This window comes from Neofelis nebulosa, chromosome 8 (genome assembly GCF_028018385.1).
Source record: "Neofelis nebulosa isolate mNeoNeb1 chromosome 8, mNeoNeb1.pri, whole genome shotgun sequence".
NCBI classification, from domain to species: Eukaryota; Metazoa; Chordata; class Mammalia; order Carnivora; family Felidae; genus Neofelis; species Neofelis nebulosa.
In genome coordinates, this window is record NC_080789.1 from 18,137,928 (window position 1) to 18,156,117 (window position 18,190).

The window sequence follows — 18,190 nt, forward strand, 5'->3', positions numbered from 1 at the left end:
ATATCCACACAATGGAGTGCTTTTCAACAATAAGAAGCAACACAGTACTAATGCCTGCTCCAGAAGTTGGATGTGGATAAAACTCTCAAAGATTATGCTAAATTAAAGAAGTCAGACCTGAAAGCCCACATATTAAATGACTCCATTTAGAGAAGTTTCTAGAAAAGGTGAATCTATAGAGACAGAAAAGAGATCAGTGGTTGCCAGGGGCTGAGAGCTGGAGTGGATTGACTATAACCCAGCTTAAGGAAACTTTTCAGGGAAATGAATATTTTTTTTTTATTTGAGAGAGAGAGAGTGCAAGCAGGCAAGGGGAAGAGTTGGGGGGGAGGGGAGGGGGAGAGAGAGAGAGAGAGAGAGAGAGAGAGAGAGAAGGAGAGAGAGAGAGAGAGAGAGAGAGAGAGAATCCCAAGCAGCCTCCACATCCAGCATGGAGCCTGACTCTGGGCTCAGTCCCACAATCCTGGGATCATGACCTGAGCCAAAATCAAGAGTTGGACACCCCACCAACTGAGCCAGCCAGGCACCCCTGGAAATGGTCCAAAGTGGCATTGTGGTAATGGTTGTGCAACTCTATCAATTTACTAAAAATCATGGAACTGTATACCTAAAACAGGAAATGTTAAGAAATTCCCAATATTTGCAAATTTTAAGAAATCTGTATTAGTCAGCCTGGGCTGCCGTAAGAAAATACCACAGACTATGGGGTGCCTGGGTGGCTCAGTTGGTTAAGCTTCCAACTTCTGCTCAGGTCATGATCTCATGGTTCATGGGTTCAAGCCCTGAATCAGGCTCTGTGCTGACAGCTCAGAGCTTGGAGCCTGCTTTGGATTCTGTGTCTCCCTTTCTTTCTGCCCCTCCCCTGCTCACGCTGTCTCTCTCTGTCTCTCAACAATGAATAAACGTTAGAAAAAACTTTTTTAAGATATAAAAAAAGAAAATACCCCAGACTAGATGGCTTACAGAAAAGAAGTTTGATTTCTCACAGATCTGGAGGCTGGAGGTCCAGGATCCAGGCTCTGGCAGTGTTGGTTTCTTCCAAGGCTTCTCTTCCGGGCTCACAGTCAGCTGCCTTCTCCTCCCATCCTCAGATGGCTTTTTCTGTGTGTTCCCATCTCTGGCGTCTCTGACTCTTCCTATAAGGACACCAGTCGTACTGGATTAAGGCCCCACCCTAATGGCCTCAGTTTCACTTAATTGCTCCTTATAGGCTCTGTCCTCAAATGCAGTCACATCCCAAGGTACTGGAGTTTAGGGCTTCCACATACAGATTTACACAATTCAGTCCTAACGATAGCTAAATTATGCCTCAATAGAGAAAGGAAGCCCCACGAAGTCAAAAGTTGTCTGAACTTCAAGTTCTTGAGTCCTCACACTTCACTCCCTGCCCATAAACCAACACATTTCTTCTCTCCACAGAGAGAAACAAGTAGCTTTCATAGCAGCTGTTAAAACAAGTGTAAGGAAATGCACATCCTGGCCTATTAATCAACCATATACTGATAAACAAAGCATTTGGAACACATCAATGGGTTCACTATCACATCTTTAACCCATTCACTGTTAAAAAGAATCAGCGTTATGAAATAACATTCAAAGGAGTATAATGTTGAGATGGAAAGACGTCCGTGATACGTTAAGTGGAAAAAGCGAGTTGTAGAAAACCATGAAAAGTATGATTTCATTTTGATTTTAAAATAACACGTGTAGGTGGTATATTTCCTTTTGGGACAACACAAAGAAGGATTTGAGAGGCGCACACCACACGGGTGACAGAGATCTACCTTTGGAATGGGGGTAGAGAGGTCTGCAGAAAATCACCATGACTTACTGGAATTTGGGGCTGGAATTTTTTCAAGAAATGCATATCAATATTTTTAATAGACTTTTTTTAGAGCAGTTTTAGGTTCATAGCAAAATTGAGTGGAAGGTACACAGCTTCCCCCCACTATTAACATCACCCACCAGATGGTACATTAGTTACAACTGTTGAACCTACATGGACACATTATCACCCAATGTCCACAGTTTACATTAGGGTTCACTCTTGATGTTGTCCTTGGGTTGTGAGAGATGTATAAGGACATTAACCTACCATTATGGAATACAGAGCAGTTTCACTGTCCCGAAAAATCCTTGGTGCTTTGCCTATTCCATATGAATTTTTATATTTTCAAAAATAGTAATTCAAAGAATTGGTGTTATAAGGTAATGTCCAGAAACCCTATGAAATCATTTGCTGAAGAAAGGCATGGTGCCATTTTGTGTATTCTTTTTTTTTTTAATTTTTTTTTCTTACATTTATTTATTTTTGAGAGACAGAGCACAAGTGGGGGAGGGAGAGAAAGAGAGGGAGACACAGAATCCAAAGCAGGCTCCAGGCTCTGAGCTGTCAGCACAGAGCCCGACGCGGGGCCCAAACTCACAAACCCTGGGATCGTGACCTGAGCCGAAGTCGGAGGCTTAACCGACTGACTTTGCAACCCCCCCCCCTTTTCTTTCTTTTACATTTATTTTTAAAATTGTAATTTTTTTAGTTAATTTTTTTTTGTTTATCTATCCATTTTTGAAAGACAGAACATGAATTTGGGAGGGGCAGAGAGAGAGGGAGACACCAAATCTGAAGCAGGCTCCAGGCTCCGAGCCGTTAGCACAGAGACGGATGTGGGGCTCGAATTCACGAGATGTGAGATCATGACCTGTGCCGAAGTCAGACGCTTAATGGACTGAGCCACCCAGGAGCCCCTTGTGTATTCTGATAATGACATTCAATCTAATCTCCTGATAATTTTTGTGTGATTAGCTGGTGATTCACTCCTGGCCCATTTGAGGTGAGGCAAGTTTATATGCTTGGCTAAAACCAATCCTAATTTGAAATGGGATTCAGAGATTTGGCACGGGGAGAGCAGACATTTCACTTTTTCTAGAAATGGGCATGGTCTGGTAAGAGCTGCTTGTGGGAACGGACCAATGCAATATAATACATTTTCACTCCATACCTCCATCAACATGATGTTTTCTAGAGATCGTATGGGCACCAAGCAGTTTCACATAGCCAGACCTTTGGGTGAGTTGGCATAGGTACCAATTGGCACAGTGGGTGATTCCCAGAGAAGCTGCAAGGATGCCACATTGCTGTAGACTTTACAGTGGATAAATCTTTCCCAATCTTTCTCCAGTGTGTTTTCATCCATACTCTGTCCAGGGAAGACTTCTTGGCAAAGAGCGGTGTTTCTGGCTTAGGTTTGCTTCCCAGCTCCTCTGACCGGCAGAGTCTCCTAAGAAGCGTGGCAGTGTGACGTGTCTGCAGACTTGCTGTTTGATCTCTTGGGTGGCCCTCTTTCATGGGGACACCTTCCTTCTCCCTCATTCTGCCTATTTCCTGAGAGCCTGGTTCTGCCCCCAGCTTTTCAGCCCTTCTCTCTCTCTTTGCCCCTAGTCCGGGAATCATTCCTCCAGGGCCCTGTTCTGTACGATCGACACATCAGTTCAGTTCAGTCCAGCAAACTTTTATTAAGTGCCTCCTAGGTGCCAGACTCAGCAGGGAAAATATAATGAGTTCACAGTCTAGTGAAGGAGACAGACACATGAATAGATTCTTTCTGTGCAGTGTGGCAAATGTTCAAATAGAGGTATTTAAAAAATTCACCCATCCATTCATCCCTCTCTCCAAAATGTATTGAGAATCTACTATGTTCCAGGCACTGTGCTAGCAGCAAATGAATAGACAGAGATGAACGAGATACTGTCTCGGCCCTCATAGGAGAGAAAGATAAAGTATGCAACCACATAAATTGCAATGCAGCTGGTCAGGCCACCCACAAACACGGACAAAGTGAGCGCCGTGTAAGGAGCTGTTAAAGTCTTCCCAGAGGTTCTGATGTCTACACTGCATTTAGAATGAATGGGTAAAAGTTAGCCATGCAGGAAAGGATGGAAAGAGCATTCTGGGCATCTGGAACACTATGTGCAAAGGCACTGAGCAAAGGGACCACCCGGTGCAGTGTTCAGTATTTTGGTATCGCTGGAGTAGAAGGAGTCGAGGCTAAGGAAGTGAGTAGGGGCCGGATCATGAGGCACCTGTGTGCCAGGCAAGGGAAGGTGGCTCTACCGTACAAGAGCCACTGGAGAATGGTGAGCAGTGAAGAAATAGAGTCAAATTTGCATTTGGGGCAGTTCACTTCACTGCCTGCAGGCAACATACCGCATGATTAGGGAACCTCCCCAAAATGACAGTTGAGTCCAAAAGGAATAATCCCTTAAGAAATATTTTCCTTTTTGTTTATAAAAGTAAACATGGTTGGGGCACCTGGGTGGCTCAGTTGGTTAAGGGTCCGACTTCAGCTCAGGTCATGATCTCATAGTTTGTGGGTTCGAAACCTGCAGCCGGCTCTGTGCTGACAGCTCAGAGCCTGGAGCCTGCTTCAGATCTGTGTCTCCCTGTCTCTCTCTGCCCCTCCCCTGCTTGTGCTCTCTCTCTCTCTCTCAAAAATAAACAAACATTAAAAAAAAAAAAAAGTATCCATGGTTGCTTTAGAGAATTTGGAAAATATAAGAAATGCAAATAAGGAAATTGAAATCACTCATAATTCCATAAACAGATGTAGATCCATTTGAAAATATGTATGTATGTGTATATCCCATTGGGATCATACACCAGAGGAGATTCCTGTGGTGATTTTGTGTATCAAATACTAGAGAGAAATTTTGTATTCTTTTCCCCCTTAATGTTGTATTATGAGCATTCTCTTGTGCCAGTAAGTATACTGTGAAAACAGAATTATTCTCGTGGTGGACATTTCAGATGTGGTGGCCAGCCTGGGGAAGAGAGGTAGGAGAAGGGAGAGGCCCTTCAGTGTTTCTTAAGCTACATAAAGCACAGTACCTGGTGGTTAGTTCATATATTTGTTGGATTAAATATCAGCTAGAACTGCCCCGCATCTGAGTGGTACTTATCTCTGTCAAGAGAGCTTTAAGTAAAAACCAGAAGGGCATCTGAGAGTGGCCACTCTTCATACTGATTATTATTATCTTTCATACCGGAAAATTGTATTGCAATGCCAAAATAAGATGTTACGACACTGGTATTTTACATCACAGCCACAGCTCAAAAGAACAATCAATTATTCATCTTGTGCATTAGCCATGCTCTTTCATTTACCACCTTTCTCTTGCTGCGGACTTTTGAGAGACTTGACTAGAGGGCGGAGAGGAGAAGGAAGATCACAAGCAGTTAGCTTTTACAGCAGCACTGCAGGAAAACATTCCAATTTAGGAAGGAGTTGAGAACTGTCAGATCAAATGAGACTTTCCAGTTCTTCACATATTTTTCAACTGTGTGTATGTGTGTCCGATTGGCTTCTGTAAAAGAGCTCCAAAATCATAGTGACTGAAGCAAAATAGAAGTTCATTTTCTCTCTCAAGTGAATGAATGTGTGTCATTCCACACAATGATGTGCCATTTCCACGGTCATCCAGATCAAGGTTCCTTCTGTGTTACGGGTTTTGGTGTCCTCCACAGGTAGCTTCCAAGTAGTGGTCCAAGATGGCTGCCCTAACTTCTGTCATCATATCTACATTCCAGCCAATGGGAATGGGGACAGGGGAAGGGGAGGGTAGCACGTTGCTTTCAAAGGCAAACCCAGTAATCACACCCATACTTGCACTAACCTTCCGTTGGTCATAACTTGATCATGCACACTTGCTAGGGAGTCTCAGAAATCTGTTCTTAGTGGTTGGCTAGATGCCAGCTAAAATTAAAACTCCAATATTGTATTTCTTCCCCCCGCCCCACCCCATGTTCTATTTCTGAAAGAAGAAGAGACTGGATGTTGGAGAATGGTTGGCAATCTCTTCCACACTATGCCGTCTTCCCCCAGGAGTGTGGAAGACAATTTGAGCTGGTTCTACTATGAATTTCCTTCATGTTCTAAGACAGTGGTTGTGATGTTTCCAGACGATGACTCTGAGGCTCCTGAGGAAATGGAGGATGAGATTCCTGTGGTGATTTGTGCTGCTGCAGGGAGAATGGGTGCCGCCATGGCTGCCATCAATAGCATCTACAGCAACACCGATGCCAACATTCTGTTCTATGTCGTTGGACTCCGGAACACTCTGTCTCGAATCCGGTAATTTGTGTACTATAGACTTTGGAGTTTTCAACTTTCTCTTCATCTTCCTTATCTTTCCTTAAATGCATTTCCTTCTGTTTTGGGCTTGATGAATGTCATTTGAATTAATGAAGGGATGACCTGAGGTTTACTGTGTGACCTGATGAATGTGTGGCATAGCTAAGGAAGTTTCCAGCAAAGTCTCATTAATCTGGTTGGGCATTGCATCATTCTGCTGAGGTGAATTGGCTAATGATCTAAAGAACTACAAGCCTTAGGCAGGCTGTGTGTAAATCTCTCTCTATTTTTTAAATATTTATTTGTTTCCAGAGAGAGCACGTGCACGAGAGCAGGAGCAGAGAGGCAGAGAGAGAGGAGAAGAGAAAATCCCAAGCAGGCTCCACATTGTCAGCACAGAGCCCAACATGGGACTCGATCTCACAAACCGTGAGATCATGATCTGAGCTGAAGTCAAGAGTCCAATGCTTAACCAACTGAGCCACCCAGGCGCCCCGGAAGTCTTTCTAAAACGGTTTATCTTGGGGTGCCTGGGTGGCTCAGTCCGTTGAGTGTCCAACTCTTGATTTGGGCTCAGGTCGTGATCCCAAGGTTGTGTTGGGCTCTGCATTGAGTGTGGAGCCTGCTTTGATTCTCTCTCTCTCCTTCTGCCCTTCTCCTCTGCCTCACTCTCTCTCTAAAATTAAAAAAAAAAAAAAAGATGGGGGGCACCTGGGTGTCTCAGTCAGTTAAGTGTCCAACTCCTGATTTTGGTTCAGGTCATGATCTCATGGTTGTGAGATGGAGCCCTCTGTTGGGCTCAGCACTGGGCATGGAGCCTGCTTGAGATCCTTTCTCTCCCTCCCCCTCCGCCCCTCCCCCACACGCGTGCGTGTGCACGCGCTCTGTCTCTGAAAAAAACAAAACAAAACAAAAAATTAACAGTTTCTGCTTTCTTAACCTGGGAGGATATTAATATAGTATCATTTTAATATGACCCAGAATGATCACTAATTATAACTTTTGAACTGCAAAGTGATCTCTTTCCTATCACACAACACACTACAAAGTAAGTTGGAAACGGAGTTAGAAGAAATAAACAGAAAATCAAATTTTAAATTACTATAAAAAAGCAGGATAATTATATAATTTTGCTATGGAAAGTGACTCTGTGAGCCCACAAATCACAAGGAAAAAAATGGATGGATTTGGCTGCATAACATTTAAAAATTTTTTAATGATGAAAAACACTGTAAGTGAAATTAATCACACAATAAATTACACAAAACATTTTCAACATGTATTACAGACAAAGGATTACTATCCAAAGAATATAAAGAATTCTTACAAAAAACTTTTAAACATATAAGCATCGGGTAGTAAAATGCGCCTACAATACAGACAAGTCACGGAAGAAAAAATACAAATGGTCAACAAACATGAAAAAGTATTCTGTGTTACTAATAGGGAAATGCAGATTAAAACAACAGTGACATAATTTTTCACTCATCAAGATGGTAAAAATTAACAGGACAACAATATCCAGTGCAGGAAAATAGACACACTTATTCCTTGTTTAAATAATGTATACTTCGGGGCGCCTGGGTGGCTCAGTCAGTTGAGCTTCCGACTTCGGCTCAGGTCATGATCTCGCAGTCTGTGAGTTCCAGCCCCGAGTCGGGCTCTGTGCTGACAGCTCAGAGCCCGGAGCCTCCTTCGGATTCTGTGTCTCCCTCTCTCTCTGCCCCTCCCCCACTCATGCTGTCTCTCTGTCAAAAATAAATAAACATTAAGAAAAATTTTTAAATAATGTACGCTTCGTAAATTGGCAAAAAGAAGGCAATGTGTGTATACTGGCGAAGAAGATCCTCGGGACATGCTGTTGTGTGAAGATGAAAGTTTCACTGCGTCTCATATAGTGTGAACCATTTTATGAATGTCTTAAGCCATCCGGGCTGCTGGAATAGAATGCCACAGACCGGGTGGCTTGTGAAAACAGAAAAGTATTTCTCACGGTTCTGGTGGCTGTGAAGCCCAAGCTCTAGGCATCAGCTGATTCCACGCCTGGGAAGGGTCTGCTTCCTGGTTCATGGAGGGCTGCGTCTTTGCTGTGTCCCCCGTGGTGGGAGGGGTAGAGGCGTTCACTGGGGTCTCTTTTATGAGGGCACTCATCCCATTCCTGAAGGCTCCACGCTCATGACCTAATCACCTTCTGAAGGCCACACCTCCAAATGCCATCACACTGGGGATTAGGTTTCAACAAATGAATTTGGGGGGAGGGGGCCATAAACATTCACCTTGTAGCTTTAAACAATAAAAAAACTGGGGGTGCCTGGGTGGCTCAGTCGATCGAGCACCCAACTTCGGCTCAGGTCATGATCTCACAGTTTGTGGGTTCAAGCCCTGCATCAGGCTGGCTGCTGTCAGCACAGAGCCCACTTCAGGTCTTCTGTTCCCCTCTATCTGTCCCTCTCCTGCTCATGCTCTCTCTCTGTCTCAAAAAGTAATAAATAAATAAATAATTTTTTTTTAAGAATCAAAAAACCAAGGGCACCGGGCTAGCTCAGTCAGTAGAGCACGTGACTCTTGATCTCGGGGTTGTGATTTTGAGCCCCATGTTGGGTGTAGAGATTACTTAAAAACAAAATCTTAAAAAAAAAACAAACCAAACCATAAATGTGTACATGTACATATATGTGTTTCTGCAAAGAAAAAGACCCGAAAGATCTCCATCTGCCAGCAGTGACTGTCTCTGGGGAGGATGGATGGATTGGGGAGAGCAGTGATGACGGGAAGTTCAAGGTATTTCTAGTGTTATTTCCATTATTCAGAAGGAGAATGTATTTATTTTTTAAGTTTATTTATTTTTAGTAACCTCTTCACCCAACATGGGGCTTGAACTCATGACCCCAAGATCAAGAGTCACATGCTCTTCCGACCGACCGTGCCAGGCAGGGTCCTGAAGATGTTATTTATGCATGACTTTTACAATGCGATTTTTAGGTCTTGGCACCATTAGGAGATACTGAGATGTGGCTGACACTCACTCCTAATCTAAATGGTCTTTGGCTCCTGTGGGTTTTGAGGGCTTATGTACACGTTCTAGATTTTCTGTCTCATTTCTCACTCTTCTTCTCATTTATTTTGCAGATTGTTCACTTAGCCTGCTGTTAACAGCCCTGTAATTATCTATGGGTATGAAAAGCAGATAACCAAGCCCCAAAGGGTGGCTTGTGTCATATGGTCTGAGCAAGGGTTTGTGCTTGAACAGAAGGGCATCGGCTCCAGGGCTTGATGACATCTGAGCAGGGACTGTTTCCCAGCTCTTGGTTGTCGAGTCCACTAGACCGTTTTAAATTATTCAAAACAAAACAAAACAAAACAAAACTTTCTTTTCAGTGAAGTATAATACAAAAACAGAAAATTGCATAAATTCTGCGTGCAGTTTAGTGAGTCATCACAAAGTAAACATACCCATGTAACAACCACCACCCAATGTGGTATGGTCAGATTTTTTTTTTTTTTTTTTTTAATGTTTATTTCTTTTCTTTGAGAGAAAGAAAGAGATTGTGAGCGGGGCAGGGGCAGAGAGAGAGGGAGACACAGATTCCCAAGCAGGCTCCCTACTGTCAGGCCACATCATGACCTGAGCCGAAATCAAGAATCAGACACTTGAGGTGCCTGGGTGGCTCAGTCAGTTAAGCGTCTGACCTCACCTGAGTTTACGATCTCATGGCTTGTGCGTTCGAGCCCTGCGCTGGACTCTGTGCGGACAGCTCAGAGCCTGGAGCCTGCTTCGGGTTCTGTGTCTCCCTCTCTCTCTGCACCCTGCCCCCGCCCCATGCCTCGTGCTCTCTCAAAAGTAAATAAGCATTAAAAAAAAAAAGAGTTGGGGCACCTGGGTGGCTCAGTCGGTTGAGGGTCCGACTTCAGCTCAGGTCACGATCTCACGGTCTGTGAGTTCGAGCCCTGCGTTGGGCTCTGTGCTGACAGCTCAGAGCCTGGAGCCTGCTTCGGATTCTGTGTCTCCATCTGTCTCTGCCCCTCCCCCGCTCGCATTCTATCTCTCTTTCTCTCAAAAATAAATAAACATTAAAAAAAAAAAAAAAGAGTTGGACGGTTAACCAACCAAGCCACACAGCCGCCCCAGTATGGTCAGTCTTTTTAACTTTGCCATCCTGATAGGTGTCCAGGGCTATCTCATCATGGTTTAACTTGAGATTCCTTCATTTTAAATGAGATTGAGCACTTTTTAAAAAAAATTTTAGGGGCGCCTGGGTGGCGGAGTCGGTTAAGCGTCCGACTTCAGCCAGGTCACGATCTCGCGGTCCGTGAGTTCGAGCCCCGCGTCAGGCTCTGGGCTGATGGCTCGGAGCCTGGAGCCTGTTTCCGATTCTGTGTCTCCCTCTCTCTCTGCCCCTCCCCCGTTCATGCTCTGTCTCTCTCTCTGTCCCAAAAATAAATAAAAAACGTTGAAAAAATAAAAATAAAAAAAAATAAAAAAAAAAATAAAAAAAATTTTAAATGTTCTTTTTTAAACGTTTATTTTTGACAGAGAGAGAGCACAAGCAGGGGAGGGGCAGAGAGAGAGAGACACACAGAATCTGAAGCAGATTCCAGGCTCTCAGCTGTCAGCACAGAGCCTGACAGGAGGCTTGAACCCACAAACTGCGTGATCATTACCTGAGACTCGTCAGATGCTTCACTGACTTAGCCACCCAGGGTCCCCCTACCGCCCAGCACTTTTTTTCACACATTTCTTGGCTACTTAGATTTGCGCGTTCAAGTCTCTTGCCAGTTTTTCAGTAGGGTTGTCTATCTTTTTCTTATTGACATGACTTCTCCCCATCTCCGGATTGGAAATATAATTGACATATAACTATGTGTAAATGGCTGCTTTTTATGGTTCAAATTTTGCAGATCTAAATTTTGTTCCAAGGATTGATTTGTCAACTTTTGAGCAACAACAGATGTTACCATGTGTGGCTTTAGTCATTAACAATTGTTTTGAGATAATTTCTGCCAAGAATTGTATCATGAATTGGATAAAAGATAGTCGCAGACTGTGTGCGACTGAGCAGACATGAGGGGAGAGGGTCGGGGGGAGGGAGGAGGGGAAGGCGGGAAGCGAGGAAAGGTGGGGAACATGGAGAGACAGAGACAGAGGCCAGGATCACTTCAGATCATCCTTGGAGTGGAAATAGCAGAGGAAGAAGGCAGGTAGGAGATCCAGGATGTCCTGCTTCATCAGTTGACAAAATCTGGTAACCCCATGGCAAACAGGGACCAGGATCCGCAGATGCTTTGTAAGAAAGAAGGAACACATTTTGTTCTCCCGGTTTCCTGTGGAGATTATGTGGATCTGGGGAGCTATTTGGTTATTACTGTTTTGCTTCATTTCCTTTGCAGAGTTACGTGAATTAAAGAAAAAAGAGAGGAAAGATCGGAAGCCAGACCAGATGGGGGAAAAAAAATCAGAAGGTTTTATAGACTAAACTCTACTAAGGTTATACACATTTTTTTTGTAACTTTCGAAAGAGGCCACAGATCAACTCTGAGGCAATAGGGAAATTGAGGCAAAAGGTTGGAGGTGTATGTGCTAGAGGTGTTTTTTGTTTGTTTTTGTTTGTTTGTTGTCATCTCTTTAGAAAATGGATTGAACATTCTAAACTAAGAGAAATAAACTTTAAAATCGTGGAATTCAACCCGATAGTCCTCAAGGGGAAGGTCAGACCGGACTCATCAAGGCCAGAATTGCTCCAGCCTGTGAGTAGGAATCGCGCACGTGCTGGGGACAGTCTTCGGTGAGACCCTTGCTCAGTGGGGCGCACTGGCCACTGGGATGCAGACAGAATATTTTTTTTTTTTAATTTTTTTTTTCAACATTTTTTATTTATTTTTGGGACAGAGAGAGACAGAGCATGAACGGGGGAGGGGCAGAGAGAGAGGGAGACACAGAATCGGAAACAGGCTCCAGGCTCCGAGCCATTAGCCCAGAGCCTGACGCGGGGCTCGAACTCATGGACCGCGAGATTGTGACCTGGCTGAAGTCGGACGCTTAACCGACTGCGCCACCCAGGCGCCCCTGGACAGAATATTTTTGAAGCAGTGTCAGGTCTCCACCAAGGTCTGCTTATTTATAATTTATAAGTCACCTGCTCCGGAAGGATTTAAGGTGGTTCACATAAATAAAATGAAGCTATTCAAGCGGAAATGAAGCATAAGGAAACGTAGGATGCATTTCTGTGTGTGAATAGGCCTGTAGAGGTTGGGGGTAGGGGCCAAATAGTGAGGCCAGGAAAAGTATTCCCAGCCGACAGCGTGTTATGTGTGCTGTAATTGGACGTTGAATTTAGCCCAAGTATCCCGGCAGCTAAGGAAAACCAGCAGCGTGATAGATGATGTACCTCATAGTATCAACTAAGGTAATATTTTCAGGAGACACCGCTTTTCTTCCCTAGAATTGGGAATCTTAAGGTATTTTACTGCAAGAGTTCTTACTAAAGGGACTCTCTTGCATGAAGAGTAGTATTGATGGCAGCTTCACGGAAAATGCAGCTGCTTTCTGCATATGCTTGTTACATCCGTCCTTGAAAATGTACTGAATTCTATGCTCTCTAATGACGTTATCTTTCCCCAGTTCCTTATATTTATTATCAGAGTGTGAGCTGAGCTAGAACTTTGGGTTCGATAGTGTTATGGCTAATGAAACCATATGACTCTCACCCTCAGCTCGTGCTTGTCTGACTTTTTTCTGGTCCAGGGAGCTAAGAGGTTGAGCTCGTGGTTGGGATGATGCCCCTGTGCCCCTGTGTCCTGTGTGTGTGTGTGTGTGTGTGTGTGTGTGTATGTGTGTGTGTGTGTGTGTGTGTATGTGTGTAAGGCTGATTTAGTTGACGGTAATCAAATTACTAGTATAGAGGAGGGCAGGTACTTCGTGTCCTAAAAGATTGACCAGGAAGCCTCCGTGACTCCCAGTACAGTGGCTCACGGAGACCCAAGTCATGTCACAGTCTCGGCAGGTGAGGGTTTGGGTCTAGAAGGGCACTGATGGGCCAGCATCAGCTGCAGCCCGGGGCCCGGATAACTTGGAACCAGGAAGCTGCGGCGAGGCATCTTTACGGACTGTTTTATTTTGCTCCACACCTGGAGCGAAACTGAGGCCATGGTCAAAGCCACCCCCATAAGAGCACTAGAAGACACTGAGCCATATGCCTCTTCCCCACCATCACTTTTTTTTCTGTTGTTTTAACAGCTGAACTTTGTCCGCTTTTATCTCCCTCTGCTTATCCATCAACATGAGAAAGTCATCTATTTGGACGATGACGTAATCGTACAAGGTATACACGCCGACTGCCAAGAACACTCGGAAAAGGAGCAGCCGATGAGTAGAATAACCGTCTATCTCCTTCAGTTTCCAAGTAGCTAGATGCCCAGTGACTGTGACTGCGTATTCAAGATGGGAGAACAGTACTGTTATAAATTTGGGGATGTTTTGAAAACGGGGGTTGATAACTCACTTCCCTGGACAGTCCAGTTGACTGAGAGCCACTCTCTGACTGTTGAAGTCGGTAATAAATAGCTCAGTAGCCTTTCCTTTCTCTGCATCCCTAAAATGTAGAGGAATAAAGTCTCCCTGATGACATTCTTAAAAGTGAGCTACGTTTTGGTGTCTAAGTGTTGCTCTCTCTTTCTCTCTCTCTCTCTCACATGCAAATAAGCTAAGCACTGGTGTGGTCTCTACATGGCAACGGAAGTAAAGACATTTAGCCAGTGCTGATCTGAGCTTATCATCAAGTGGCCTTCTGAATTGAAACAAACTGTGTTATTAAGTAAATCGCCAGGCCACTCGAAATTGAGATCACATACTTTTCCTTCATAGCAAAATCAGGGACTGTTGGGCAATCTAAGGCTCTATCTAGCTCAAAACCAAATGCTATAATATTTAAGCCACTGGTGTTTTCTGAATTCAGGTGACATCCAGGAACTCTATGACACCACTTTGGCCCTGGGCCACGCGGCAGCTTTTTCGGATGACTGCGAACTGCCCTCCGCTCAGGACATGAACAGATTTGTGGGGCTGCAGGTGGGCTCGCTGGCGTGGAGGTCCTGGCTTCGCTCTGCTGTTCCCTTCCCTTCCCTTCCCCACAGCGCACAATCATCGAACCTTGGAGCGCAGCACAGGGCCCGGGCTGTCCATTCGGCCCCAGCTCCGTGTGTACCGACTCTGGGGCAAGTTAGCCCTGCAAGTCCTTCTCTGCTTGTCTGACACATGGCAACAACGGTACCTGTTTCTTTTGGTTTTTGTGAGCTGTGATGAAATCACCCGATGCCAGAGCTCCAGCCTGCAGTAATGCTCCAGAAGTGACAGGTGTTACCTAAGTGGCTGCAACCACCCCTGTCCGAGATGGGGTTTCCTGTAAGACAGTCCCTGGACTTTTGGTTCTGTTGTCAGAGTTTTGATCATTGCTTTTTTTGTGTTTTCCTTTCAACAGAGGAAAATACTGATTTTGCTCAAGGGTAAAGAGCAACTTACCCTGCTGGAAATGAGGGAAGTCGAACCTGTCTGTAATACTGAAACTAAAAGGATGGCTTTAAAATACAAGGTGTTATTAAGAATCAAATGCTGTTCTTTAAACAAAGTTCCACGACATCATTTTAGACGTGTGACAGTAGAGGTGTGTGACATACTTTGAGGCCTAGGACCTTAGTCAACAGGTTGGCTCCACCCCTTAGTAGGTTTGTAGCCCTGGGCAAGTGTGTGGCCGTGCGGTTCTCCCTCGGTTGTCAGAGGTAATAACAGTACTTCCCTCGTAGAGTTATGGTGAGAATTAAATTAGTTAATACGTGTAAAGTGACTGTGCGATTAACGAGGTAATGTGTGCAAAGTTCCTAGAACAGAGGCTGGCACATGGAAACTGCTCGAGCGTGTCCATGATTTCCGTGTTGCGCTTGGGCATCGCACTGAGCTTGAGGTGGATTGTGACAGCCGTGTGGGTGGGAACAGTAACGTCCTGCCTCATATCACAGCCACTCCACAACCACCCATGTGCTTACCATGGTGCCGGCACTGTTTTAGGTACCAGCAGTACAGTAAACAAAACTGAAATGCCTGCCTTTGTGAAGTTTACGTGTTAGTGGGAAAAGACAGTAAACAAAATATTTAACAGAGGATCAGGATGCAGGTTGGGTTGTATTTTAAATTGGGTGATCAGGGAAGGCTCCCCTGACATGGTGTCGCTGAGCCTGCACGTAAAAGAAGTGAGGGGATTAGCTCAGCAGATATTTAGGGGGAAAGCATTCCAAGAAGAGGTAACAGCAAGTGCAAAGGTCCTGAAGCAGGTGTGTGTCTTTCTTTTATTGCAGGGGCAAGGAGGTCAGGGTGGCAGAGGGAACCGTGAGAATAGGCTAGAAAGGTCATGGTGCTGGGGGCAGATGGCCTAGGGCACGGCAACACATCTTAGGAATTCTGGCTTTTACTGAGACGGAAAGCCACTGGAGAGGCTTTGAGCAGATGAATAACATAGAGACAGAGTGAAGTTGAAAAGGGTGGAAGCAGGAACAGTGTAGGAGCGGCTCGCGGATGTCCCGTGAGTGGGGATTACGGCCCAGACTGGGAAGGCTGCAGCATAGGCAGTGGTTGGCTTATGGATATATTTTGGAAGAGGAGACAAACAGGACTTGGTGACAGATTTGGATGCAAAGTGAGTGTGAAGGGGCCACGGAGGACGTAATGACCCTGGGTTTTTTGCCCAAGTAACTGGAAGAATAGTGTTGCCGGTAACTGAGGTAGGCGCGTTGTGGGGAAGCGAGTTCCGGCCAGGATCAGGATCAGTCTGTGGATGTAAGTAGAGCTGCCTTGTTAAGCATCCAGAAGGAGACGCAGTATCTGCCAACAGATGTAGCAGGCTTTGGGAATCCAGAGGAGAGGTCAAGGCTGGCTGCACAGATAGTATTTTGGGCCACGAGACTGGATGAGGCTGTCTGGGGAGCTCGTACTAGAGACAGGAACAGGTGCAGGCAAGGAGACTAGGGGGCACTCAGCCTTTCGAGGTTGGGGAAACACGAAAAACAGCAAAGGACATTAGGAAATGGCTTGCGACACAGGAGGAAATCCAGAAACGCTGCCCAGTGGTTTCAAGAAAATGATCGTTTTCCAGAAACAAAAGATGTGTTGGTCAAAGGCATATCCTGTTCCTTTACAGAATACGTACATGGGCTATCTGGACTATAGGAAGAAGACCATAAAAGACCTTGGCATAAGCCCCAGCACGTGCTCTTTCAATCCCGGCGTGATTGTCGCCAACATGACGGAATGGAAGCATCAACGTATCACCAAACAACTGGAGAAATGGATGCAAAAAAATGTGGAGTAGGTGTAAACCCTTCTACCATTTTCCTTGCTTGGGGACAAAATTGCGTAATTAATTTTCTATGCATATCTCAGGGGTTAGAAATATTTCATAGACATCTTAGGTCAGATTTTCTTACAGAGGCATGGGTGAGAAAGAATGGGGACAGCAGATGAAAATCTGTCCCCAAACGGTATGTCAGTGGAACCGAGATCCTGCACAATCTCATTATACAAACATTTTTTCTAATGAATTAGTAATGTGACTTTAAGTCTTCTCCCAGAATCCTAGTGAACCTTTTCCACTGAAAACCATTTCTTGGAAGTTGAGTTTCTTCCTACATAATTTGTTTTGAAGAATTATTTTTACAAACTCTGGGGTGCCTGGGTGGCTCACTCGGTTGGGCATCCAACTCTTAATTTCAGCTCAGGTCATGATCTCACAGTTTTGTGAGTTCGAGCCCCACGTCAGGCTCCGTGCTGACAGAGTGGACCTGCTTGAGATTCCCCCTCTCTCTCTGCCCCTCCCGCACTCGCACTCTCTGTCTCTCAAAATAAATAAACTTAAAAAGAATTATTTTATAAACTCAACTTTGGTTTTGGAAGTTGAGTTTTTAAAAATGTATCATTTTTCATCATCCAAGTTTTAAAATATGGGGGGGAAAACCCCTCTAACACAACCGCAATTATCATCTCACTGTATTTCCTGTTCGTCTTTTCTATCTGGATATTTTCAATACCACCGTAACTTTGAATTTGTGAGTAAAGTTATTCTAAATAATGTAGGATCAGAATTTGATCTTCAGTATTTGCCATTAAAAAAGGATAAAAACGAAAATGGTAAAATGCTACGCTGTCAATCTAGGTGGATGGTATGGGATTCATGGTACCCTTCTTACAATTCTGTGTTGTCTGACAATTTTCAAAGTAAAAAGTTGGGGGCAAGTGAAAAACCATAGTCTTATTATACAGCGAGAGATGGTCTCACATCTTTCAACATTAGTAGATTCTACTTTATAGGAGTCTGTGGGGCTCCAGGCCAAATGGTGCGTTTCTGTTCCATTTCTTAGGGAAAATCTCTACAGCAGCTCCCTGGGAGGAGGGGTGGCCACCTCCCCGATGCTGATCGTGTTTCATGGGAAATACTCCACCATCAACCCCCTGTGGCACATACGGCACCTGGGTAAGTATTTTAGGAAGACAACACAAATGTGCATGTTCTAGACCTGTGAGCACAAGGCGAGGAGAGTGTGCTACATATAACACCAGCTTCCTGAAACGCAGTCCTCCGGGTGACGTTGGAGGTGATCTTGGACACATTATTTAACCTCCGCTGCTCAGTCTACAAATGCAGCTGACAAAACTGGCCTTCCTGAGAGGTGTGTTTCTAGGAATGTGTTTCTAGAAAAGAATTAGACTCACGCTTAGCATATGGTAGGTGCTCGATAAACATTAGCTACTCTTACAACAAGCCTTTACTGTCAAAACTTTTCCACTTCGCCTTTATTGCCCTCTTGCAGTAGCCTGCAGTGGGCAAAACCGAACAAATTAACGCCGTGTTTTGTGAGGAGTTTAGATAGGTGGAGGCTTATCTTTTAAAATTTATTTATTTATTTATTTATTTTTTAACGTTTATTTATTTTTGAGACAGAGAGAGACAGAGCATGAACGGGGGAGGGTCAGAGAGAGGGAGACACAGAATCCGAAACAGGCTCCAGGCTCTGAGCTGTCG

At 44.6% G+C, this 18,190-nt stretch overlaps 1 protein-coding gene across 3 annotated transcripts in view; it reads left to right on the forward strand.

The window, feature by feature from the left end:
* The window catches only part of GLT8D2 (glycosyltransferase 8 domain containing 2), a 45,245-nt gene that overhangs the window by 23,406 nt on the left and 3,649 nt on the right, over positions 1–18,190 (forward strand). For all 3 annotated transcript variants that reach the window (XM_058741576.1, XM_058741575.1, XM_058741577.1), the window contains 6 exons: positions 5,957–6,128; positions 11,756–11,873; positions 13,363–13,447; positions 14,081–14,193; positions 16,313–16,479; positions 17,529–17,641. In XM_058741576.1, the coding sequence (XP_058597559.1) occupies positions 5,957–6,128; positions 11,756–11,873; positions 13,363–13,447; positions 14,081–14,193; positions 16,313–16,479; positions 17,529–17,641 (768 nt within the window). The remainder of the gene's footprint in view (positions 1–5,956; positions 6,129–11,755; positions 11,874–13,362; positions 13,448–14,080; positions 14,194–16,312; positions 16,480–17,528; positions 17,642–18,190) is intronic.